Source organism: Electrona antarctica, assembly GCF_951216825.1.
Source record: "Electrona antarctica genome assembly, chromosome: 7".
In the NCBI taxonomy this organism is placed as follows: domain Eukaryota; kingdom Metazoa; phylum Chordata; class Actinopteri; order Myctophiformes; family Myctophidae; genus Electrona; species Electrona antarctica.
Window position 1 is genome coordinate 46,610,889 of NC_136812.1, and position 10,897 is coordinate 46,621,785.

The window sequence follows — 10,897 nt, forward strand, 5'->3', positions numbered from 1 at the left end:
GTAATATGAACAAATAAGCATTTCATTTTTTTTCCTGCTAATTAAAAAAACTTGATACAATATCTCTGTTAAAAAACAAAACAAAAATAAACCAACGTAAGAAAAAATAAAATAAAATTAAAAAGTCAGTTCATGTAAAGTAAAATAATAAAGTCATCATATAATACAACATTGTTTCCATAATGTTAGAATAACAATAAGGCTTTTTTGGAAATAAGAAAAGATTACACACAGTCCCATCCTTCTCTCTCCTACTGTCTGTGTGCATATATACCGACCCCCCCCCCCCCCCCCCAAAACCCCCTTCACACAATCCATGGTTAAAAGCATACAGTACACCCATCATGTACACCGTGGAGCCGACCTCCGGAGAAAAAATAACAAAACTAGGTACTGTAAGGAAGTAGGGTAGAGAATCCAAAGCTTGATTTCTATTAGACACATTTACATGTATAAGGATCCAACCGGAGGCAACTGTTTCCAAAGGTCATTGTTGACTTTCGTTTTGCGTCGCGACATTGCAGCGAGTAACTTTGGGTTTCTGTGAATGTCGCTATACCACAGGTCACGGTTGGCTGCACACACCCGACCCACCCCCCCACCAACCCCCCGCCCCCCCAACGCGCGTACAACAGCTTTCAACCACGTTCAAGTACAGTCTTGTGATTGCAAAAAGGAGAACTGTAGCATTCATGAGTTCCTGTCTGGTAAAAAGACGTGGACGTGGAGAAGACACATGGGAGAGAGAGCCATGACAGGGTGGATGGGCTCTCCCTCGCCACCGCCTGCACGCGAGCAAACATCCCAGAGCTGGCGCTTTCTTTTTTTTTCTCTCTTATGACAGCCTCCCCCACACCATAAGAATCACACTTACAGCATACACCAGATAAGCAGCAGCATGTTTGGTTTTGACAGAAATTAAAGCAGAAAGCCCCTAAAATAAACTAAAAGAAAAAAAGAAAATCCACTCTACCGTAAGACAAACAAAAAAACAAACATTAGAAATGATGACGGTGGTGTGTCGCTCTCTGAACACAGAGAAAGCCCTGCAGTTTTTGCTTTCTATGTGGAGGCGGTCCATTATTTGGTGGTTCAGTTGATTCCGTCATCATGTCCACCAAATTATTTCCCCTGTTCAAAAATGGTGGACGGGCGGCGCACCAACCACCGCCACCCCCCCTCTGTGATGCACTGGTTCCAAAGTGAGGTCTGGATTGTGGTGAAAGCTCGGTTTTCTCGGCCCCCTTTCTCTCTCTCGTTGGAACAGATCGCAGGACGACACGGCTAAAAGCTGTGATATAGGCTATGAACAGAACCTCTCTCTGGTGAACCTCGAGACCACGCGATGCCCTTCGACCGGAGAAACTGATTCGTTATCAGCAGGAATTGGCAAAATTTGTCGAGCTAAAATGTCGCTTACACTGTCCTTTTTTGAAAGATACCGGTTCTTAATTTCTCACGACCTCGTAAAGCGTGAAAGTATCGCCTGAAGCCTATATGCAGGAGAACACTGAATGGCCCCTATGGTGAGAGCTTGAGCAGTTTGACGGATGGCAGAACATTATCACCTATACGACAGTAAAACAAAAAGACACAGGGGATGATGAGTGATACGGACAAAGCTTTCCAGCTCTGGTCTTTAGTGGTCGATATCGTTTGTATTTTTGTTTACTCTTGTGTTTCACGTCGGTGACCAGATTATTAGTAGGGGGACAATCGTTCCGTGTTCACACAGGGAAACCACGGCTTCTTTTTTTGGTCATTTCTTCTGGATATTACTGCCCTAAAAATGCTGATCGAGTACTTCAACATTCCTCCGTTACATATATATAAAAAAAGAAACTAAGAGACGATGAAAAGTGTTTCACTCTGCCTACGCTGTTTTCTCCCACACGCCTCCTGATCTCTGCTCCATCGCTTCCTCCTCTTCCTCCTCCTCCTCCTCCTCCTACGGTAGACCTGTTGGTCTAAGTATGGATGATGAGATCATTTTTGCCACGTAGATGTCCCACAGAATGTTCTTTTTACGACGTCCTCCACGCCTCGAAACACTTGAGGTAAGGTTATCGCTCTGACAACGTGGATCGATTCCCCCACACAGCTCCATCCAAGGCGGTTGGTTTCCTTTCCAATCGGGTCAAGACCACTTTCGGGTTGGGTTTTTTATTTTCTTCTTTCTTTTCTTTTTTTTTTGTCCTGACAGTGGCGTCGCATCATGACCCCCTTCCTCCCTCCAACCAATTGGAATTCATTCGGCGGCCTGGGTTTCTTTAACGGGGGGGGATTTCGTCTAAACATCTACAAGTGGGTCCTGTTTTTGGTTGGACCTGGGAGGATTCTGGCTGAATGGGAGCCGAGGTTTTTTATTTCCATTGTCGTCGATACCGGTTAGTCGTGGGTTTCAAATTTTCAAACAGGGGTTTCTATGGCTCAGGAGACTGTTTGAGGGGGAGGCAGGGATTTGGGAGGGGGGCAGGGAGGGGGGCAGGGGGGGGTTGGAGGAGGGCGGCATGGCTTTTTACGTTGCATAGTGATCAAAACTTCCTAGGTACTCCAGACCGGCCTGGTAGCAGAACTGATATTCATCCTGTAAGAAAGGAAACATACAAAAAAACTCTCGGTCATTGAAAACAAAAAAAACGATCCCAGTGCTACAGTTTCATCTGCCATGTGAAAAAACATATTTATGGTCTCATGTACAGTAGTTTGGAGATAGTGAGTAATAAAATAACATATATATAATATTAGAGGATACACAGTGATTTAACCCATTTTGACCTGAGATCAGATTCTACAAAATGTCTTCTACATCCTGACAGTTTTCTGAAAAAGCTATGTTTCTATGTCAGTCGTTCTTTGATTTTTCAAAAATAGCAGACCTACAAGCTCGCGCGCGCTATGAGCTTGTAGATCTGCTATTTTTCAATAGCTAAAGCATAACATAATGCTAACGCCCAAAATGGGTTAAAAACTAAAAAACGATCCCAGTGCTACAGTTTCATCTGCCATGTGAAAAAACATATTTATGGTCTCATGTATGTATACAGTAGTTTGGAGATAGTGAGTAATAAAATAACATATATAATATTAGAGGATACACAGTGATTTAACCCATTTTGACCTGAGATCAGATTCTAAAAATGTCTTCTACATCCTGACAGTTTTCTGAAAAAGCTATGTTTCTATGTCAGTCATCTTCGATTTTTCAAAAATAGCAGACCTACAAGCTCGTAGCGCGCCACTCGGTGGCGCGCTATGAGCTTGTAGATCTGCTATTTTTCAATAGCTAAAGCATAACATAATGCTAACACCAAAAGGGGTTCCCGCCCAAAATGCGTTAAGCTATAGATTGAATTAGTTTTCACCCTACATTGTACTGTAGTGTACTTGAGCTGAGTTAACTATCTAACACTGTGACCACTAGAGACCTCTGGTGTTTTGTCATTAATCTCCCAGTGGGTACGGCTCTAGCAGTGATTCTCAACCTTAGAGTATATATGAATAGAGACGGCACCCGGATGAAACCCTGAGGCGAAATGGACATAGTGGCCGAATTTGATATTGCAGCGTGGGCCCAAACACATGAACGCGCTGGTCCGTTGACTATCATTGTGCACGTTCACGATGACACGTGAACGCTGAATGCCTGCAATGATAGTCAGCGGCAGCGCGTTCATGTGTTTGGGCCCAATCCATCCCAGAATGCACTCTGTTCCTACCCAGAATGCACAGTGAAATCGCCTCGCTTTTGAGCAACTTAATGCAAGTGGATGGGAGGAGAACTCGGGTGCCGTCTCTATTCATATTATACTCTCAAGTTCTCAACCCGTTTCATTTCAAGGACCCCCAATTTGACCTGCATTAGGCTACGGACGCCCTGCATTTGATGGCATTTCTATCTCTGGGACCCCCAATTTATATTGTAAAATCAATGTTAATTTAACTCTGAGAGAGTGTACAAATGGAACCAAATGGCATTTGGTTACATTTGTACACTCAAGAGTTACAGAACCATAAGGGCCCATTTGGTTCCAAACTAACATTTAGCTGGGGACCCCCCTGGAACTCCCTCAAGGACCCCTGGGGGTCCCTGGACCCCACTATGGTAACCAGTGCTATAACCTACCTCTGTCTGGACCATGGCAGGTCTCTGTGTCCGCAGCATCTTGACCGTCTGGAAGATATCCACCACACCCTCGTAGCGCATCCTCTCCAGGACGATGCTGAGCGTGATGAAGACGCCCGTACGGCCAACTCCCGCACTGGAACACACACACACACACACGAAAAACAACAAAATTAATAGAGGCTGTAACAAGAATAACCACAAATTATGTTTTACTTTTCAAAGCTTTCCGCCTGCTGGCGTGAGCAGATTTAAAAGCTCAGTGGTGCGATGGGGGGAGAGGGAGAGAGAGAGAGAGAGAGAGAGGGAGAGAGAGAGTGAGAGAGAGCTAGAGAGATAGAGAGAGGAGAGAGAGAGAGAGAGAGAGAGAGAGAGAGAGAGAGAGAGAGAGAGAGAGAGAGAGAGGGGGGAGGGAGAGGTCATCTTGATGAGGACACTTTTGATTAGCTCCCATGTTCTCAAACTCAAAATGACTCGTGTAAGCAAATACAGTACGCATATGAGTCACAATCACACACGCGCACGCACGCACACACGCACGCGCACACACACAGTGGAATAAGTAGAGTGCACCTTTCAAACGTCTGTAGCTCATGAAGTCCCCGACACATGGAAAGACTTCTCCTCTCATAACTCATGCATCCTCTCAAACTCACAGAGAGATACAAGCTGTTCTCTGCAGCCACATTTTTTACCTCCCTCCCCTTAGTAGCCCAAAGATGAGAATAAAATAAATCTCCCTTGCATCGCTCTCTCTCTCTCTAAATAGTGAGTCTTTCCTCTGATACTGGACTATACTTGAGGGCTGTCTCTCTCTAAGCTGCTTTGCTGTGAAATGACTTCCCCTTCACCAATGGAACAATAATTGATATGACAACAGATTTATTTGCCAACCCCCCCGAGCACAATGTCAGCACCACCACCACCACCACCACCGCCGCCGCCGCATGGAGGACCGAAGGCGACGGTTAGCAGAAGCCGTGCATCTGTGTGCGCTTTACACGCGTGGGCGTGTGTCGAGGGCGCCATGTCTCCAGGGAACAGGAACAATAGATTCTATTTATTGTGTTTATTTTATTACGTAACAAATTGAAAAGACAAACGTACGGAGGAAAAAACAACAGAGAAGCAGTCAAGATTCCAAGCCGACGTACACTGACAGACAGCTCTATAAGCACTTATACCCTATCATCTCTATTCTGGGGCCTATAGGCTATAGCATTGGATGAAAAATATGCGTATAGAGCCCTTGGGAATGCATGTGTGACTCAGGTAGTTTCAACTGGTGGAATTTTGTTAGGGACCCCCTGGAACCCCTTCAAACGACATCCGGGGGTCCCCAGACCCCCACTTTGAGGTAGCCTGGCTAATAAGCCAGACCGAATCAGCCGTGGCAAAAGTGTGATTTGAGTCTGGTTTATTAGCCAGGCTAACTTTGAGGACCACTGAGCTACAGTAGTAGACCCCCCCCCCCCTCTCTCTCAATCCAAGATAGGAGAGAGTGAGTGGGGGACTACGCAAGCAACTTCATCTCTTCATTCCCCCCCGTTTAGTTTTCAGTCATCCACCCCTCTCTCTCTCTCTCTCTCTCTCTCTCTCTCTCTCTCTCTCTCTCTGCCTCTCTCTCTCTCTGCCTCTGCCTCTCTCTCTCTCTCTCTCTCTCTGCCTCTCTCTGCCTCTCTGCCTCTCTCTGCCTCTCTCTGCCTCTCTCTGCCTCTCTCTCTCTCTCTCTCTCTCTCCCCCCCCCCTGCCCTCCAAGAAACAGACTCATGCAGACATGCCAGCTTTGCAGAGCTGCCAAATGGCTGGGAGAGGATTTGGTGTGTCTCCCATTCACAGGAAGTAATCAGGCAATTAATGACAAAAAGCCACTAGGTCCATTAAATAAGGAGATAGAAGGGGGGGGGGAGAGAGAGAGAGATAGAGAGAGAGAGAGAGAGAGAGAGAGAGAGAGAGGTGGATGAGGGCATAAGGAGGAGAAATAATGAGATAGACAGAGGGGGGGATTAAGAGGTAGATGAAGGGATGACAGAGAGAAAATGAGTGAAAAGCAGTGAGTGAGCTATTCGGTGTGGGTGTGTGAGTGTGTGTGTGTGTGTGTGTGTGTGTGTGTGTGTGTGTGTGTGTGTGCGTGTGTGTGTGTGTACGTGTGCGTGTGGAGACAGAACATGGTTTCTATGGCAACTCGGAACGTTTTATTTCTTTCAAAAAAAATATTGAATAGTCGACTAACATTTTCCGTCTAAGGCGCAATTCATACTCCTATTTTAGAGCCGAATAAAAGTCGGTTCGGCTCTGTAGAGCCTACAATGTGACGTCATTTGAGGTTCGGGGGGGGGCGGGTACCGTGCTAAAGTCGGCTCTTCGGTGCTACTGAAAATTTCTGCCGAGCCGAAATCATTTCGGCACTACAGCGGTAAAATAGGAGTATGAATCGGCCCTTAGTTTCAGTCGAGGAAAATAACAGTGCTGCTAAATGCCTACATTGTGCCTGGTTATGGGTGGCTCTGGTCACCCACTAAGCTGCTGCTTGTCACTCTCCAACATCCAATCAGGCAGTCATCATTTAAAGCTGTGTCAACTGGAGAGTGAAACGGACTACCTGGCACAGCGGACTGGAAGTCTCTTTCTCAAGTTTCTCTTCCACTACTCTCAATTTAGTCAAGAAATGTGAAAATTGAAGATCTCTTACAAGCTATACGAGCTTTGCAGATCAGCTATTTTCAATATTCACAATAATGCTATAGATATGCAGTGATATCTTTTCGATGCTAAAATGGGAATATTCACCATCTAAAATAACACCGTAAAAACCGCCGTTACCGTTTTCGTATCGCGCCTCCACGCCCTAGAGGGCGCTCACGCACCACAGTTTGGGAATATCGTCTCTGTCAGGGTGGGAAGCTCAATATGTCCAAAATTGTAACTTTTCAGGACTCCAAACCAAAGGTACCAAATTATAGCAGATTTACAGCACAAGCTCAAAGCGCGTCGCTTCAGGCCGCGGTTGGAGCTTGCAGTTCTGCTACTTGTGATGCTTGTGTGTGACGCTGTAGTATGATCGAGTATAGGTGAAAAAACATATGGAGATCAGAGGTTTCTGCCCGACAGCGACGATACGAGGTAGGTGTTTGAATCAACTTAACCCATTTTGACCTGAGATCAGATTCTAAAAATGTCTTCTATATCCTGACAGTTTTCTGAAAAAGCTATGTTTCTATGTCGGTCGTTCTTCGATTTTTCAAAAATAGCAGACCTACAAGCTCGTAGCGCGCCACTCGGTGGCGCGCTATGGGCTTGTAGATCTGCTATTTTTAAATAGCTAAAGCATAACATAATGCTAACACCAAAAGGGGTTCCCGCCCAAAATGGGTTATTAAAGGCCACTTTGGATGGATGTACCGTTGTGAAAATTACTCTTCTTCCATGTATGGTATATGCAGTTCACCGTTCAAAGTAAATCTTAATTTACTCTGAATATAAGCCAGTAGCCGGTGGGCAGACGTCACACTGCAGAGGATGTCCTGTTAACGGCCATATGAGCTATCCCTCTCAGCCTGCGGACACTTTTCTCTCGCCGTCGATAATGGCCCTATAGAGGGGCGGCATAACTCAAGTGTTATGGGGTCTCCTCTGACACGGACTACAGCTCCCAGGGGGCATTAGGAGGCAGGTGACATCAGTGTCGTTTTTAAGCACGCCACTGGCAGGTGATGTCATGGTGGTCGTCTAATTCTAGGATGCACTTTTCAGGAGACTTTGACGTTGACCTTGAGTTTCTTCTTTTTTTTAGCACCCCCAAAGATTACGTCATATGGCAGCCAAGTCGATGGGATTTTTAATGTACTGTATGTTTAGAGCACTTATAACGTGAATCGTTTGCCATATAGGTAGCCAAGTAGTCAGGCTACTAGGGCACTAAAGGACTGATAGCTACGTCATGTGGCTGATATAAATACAGTGGGCGCCCCTCACTTGACACAAGTGTGATGTTTGAGGGGCGCTAGCCCCTCCTATATTCAGCTTTCAGTGAATATAGGAAACTTCCGTCCTACACAAACAAATTCCCATTGACAATGAATGGAGAAGTTTACGTCATCATAGTGTCTGAGCAAATAGGCATAGTGTCTATTGTATGATGATAAGAGCGCCCCTCACTTCACACGGGTGTAATTTTTGAGTGGTGCAAACCACTCCAACAACTGGCTTTGTTAGTACCCGTGTGTGTGTGTGTTTGTGTACCTGTCCCTCAAAAGAATGAGCATGGTTACTATGGTCACTGACATTACGTCAGACCACAGCTGATCAGGCTATATAAGACCTTGCACCACTCAGTTCACACGGGTGTGATTTTTCTTAATATATTCTGTTAACGTTCATAAAATGCTTTCATAAAATAATCTCACGAGCCATATTCTGCAGAGTCTGTCGGCGCCATGCACTGCCCTAAACCTGTACTGTTGTTATTTTATGGAATAAACACAGAAGCACCCGGTAGGAAGAAGTGGCTCAAAACAAAGGGCTGCATGAGCTGATCTGAATAAGACAAACATTAACCCATTTTGGGCGGGAACCCCTTTTGGTGTTTTAAACATTATGTTATAATTTAGCTATTGAAAAATAGCAGATCTACAAGCTCATAGCGCGCCACCGAGTGGCGCGCTACGAGCTTGTAGATCTGCTATTTTTGAAAAATCGTGAAAATATTTGTTTCAGAAAACTGGAGGATTTAGAAGATTTTTTTTTAAATTTTGAGGTCAGGCCTGAATAAAATTAAAAGTCCATAGATTTGGCTGCCACATCACGTCGTGTCTGAAAGCCAGACAGACGTTGGAGGGCCTAGCTATAGCAGCCCTCAAAAATAAATAACGACAAGCCCACAACGTGGCCAGACATCTCTGGCAACAATATCAAATGTCACCGTGGAAGTTGTATATTATATATATAGGCTCCGAAGCCACAAAAACACGGGCCTTGAATGAGAGTCTATTGCTCCGGGCTAGGAGAGCGAACGATATCGCCCCGGTCCAACCCCAAGGTTCCACAGCACGGAGGCTGGACTGGAATGTGAATCACCACCATATATATACCGGGGGTGGCGGCCGGTCAACGCTGCTAAATAACCCTTAATGACAAAGGTTACCTTGGAAGTTCCCACAGAGGCGATGAAAATGCATCACAGGGTGGTTGTAAAGAAACCAAAAAGGGGAAGAAAAAAAAGGAAGTGTCATGCGCTGCTTTCAGCCTTTTGCTAAATGCCAGGCTGCATCTCCAGGCCTCATCAATTATAGAGGAGATGGGCCCGTGGTGGCTGGGGGTGACGGCACTGATATCTGCAGCCATAATAAAGCCTGATTTATACCGTAGCGGCGGTGGTGGGAAAAGTACTCACTTTTTTAGTGCCGTGTAGCAATACTCTGTTGCAAGATAAAGTCCAGAATTCCAAATGTACTTAGTAAAAGAGTAAAAGTACAAAAGTATTGGCATCAAACTACTTAAAGTACCAAAATTAGAAAGTACAGTACAGTACAGTACACTTCGTTCCTTCCAGAGATGGAATGTCACTATGGATGTCACTTTCTCGGAGGTACTATTTGGGGCCACTCCCCCGGGGGGTGTGGTTTTGCCTTAAGGTGTGTTGTTAAGCCACCTTTTTTTCACCCACTGTGCAATACAATAGCTGGACAGTAGGTGTCAGGCCACTGTATACAGAATTTCGCTAGTTTTAGTAGAATTGCTGTTTTCTATGAAAACAGCAGATCAACGCCACAATGTATGACGTTGCGTTCCCACGGTCAGACGCAAAGACTAATGGGAGTATCATTTCAGGAGCAGCTACACGCATCCATTGCGTCTTTGCATCGTCATGTCGCTTGGCTTTCATTGACAATTAATTGTAGACTGTATCTTTGCATCGTCATGTCGCTTGGCTTTCATTGACAATGAACTGTAGACTGTATCTTTGCATCGTCATGTCGCTTGGCTTCCATTGACAATGAATTGTACACTGTATCTTTGCATCTGCCCGTGTGAACGCACCATTAGTGCAGAGCATAAGGCAGGAGAGAGGAGAGGAGAGGAGAGGAGAGGAGAGGAGAGGAGAGGAGAGGAGAGGAGAGGAGAGGAGAGGAGAGGAGAGGAGAGGAGAGGAGAGGAGAGGAGAGGAGAGGAGAGGAGAGGAGAGGAGAGGAGAGGAGAGGAGAGGAGAGGAGAGGAGAGGAGAGGAGAGGATCTGTGATGTTCTGACGGTTATAAGGAAGTTGCTGCACGGCACAAAATGTCTGCCGTAACTCTTTAAAAGCAGTGATTTAATCTTGTTTTGCATTTCTTTTCTCTTTTCTCGTCTCAGCATACTGTTAGGAGCGGTTCCTCGGAGGGAGGAGGGGGGGTGCGGGGGTGTATCTGCCATTTGAAGGGAGGACATTTTTAACTTCGTACTAAAATCTTGCTGCTGCTAAATCCTCCTTAACCCGGCGTCGCATGCATTTATATCGCTGTACTTATTCTCCCATCTTGTGACTAATAGTTTTGCGGGTGTAGTGGGAACATTTTCTCGGTGTGGAGGAGTCGTGATAAATACTTTCTTGTGTGAAACAACGCAAAACGCGTCTTAGCCGCCAGATAATCTGACTTTATGAAGAGAGGAAACCACGGCAACTAGTTTAATCCTATAAACACAATGTGTTACAGTATGTATCTTGCTGAGTTTGATACTTTGCTCTACAACACTTTCACCTCCAAACAGCAGATCTATAAGCTCACAATGCTCTG

At 45.4% G+C, this 10,897-nt stretch overlaps 1 protein-coding gene across 1 annotated transcript in view; it reads right to left on the bottom strand.

Annotated features, from left to right (window-relative positions):
• Window positions 1-638: 638 nt before the first annotated feature.
• The window catches only part of ptprsa (protein tyrosine phosphatase receptor type Sa), a 270,699-nt gene continuing 260,440 nt past the window's right edge, over window positions 639-10,897 (bottom strand). Inside the window, 2 exon segments of the mRNA XM_079505556.1 lie at window positions 639-2,587; window positions 4,127-4,262. Of these exon segments, the coding sequence (XP_079361682.1) occupies window positions 2,519-2,587; window positions 4,127-4,262 (205 nt within the window). The 3' untranslated portion in view covers window positions 639-2,518.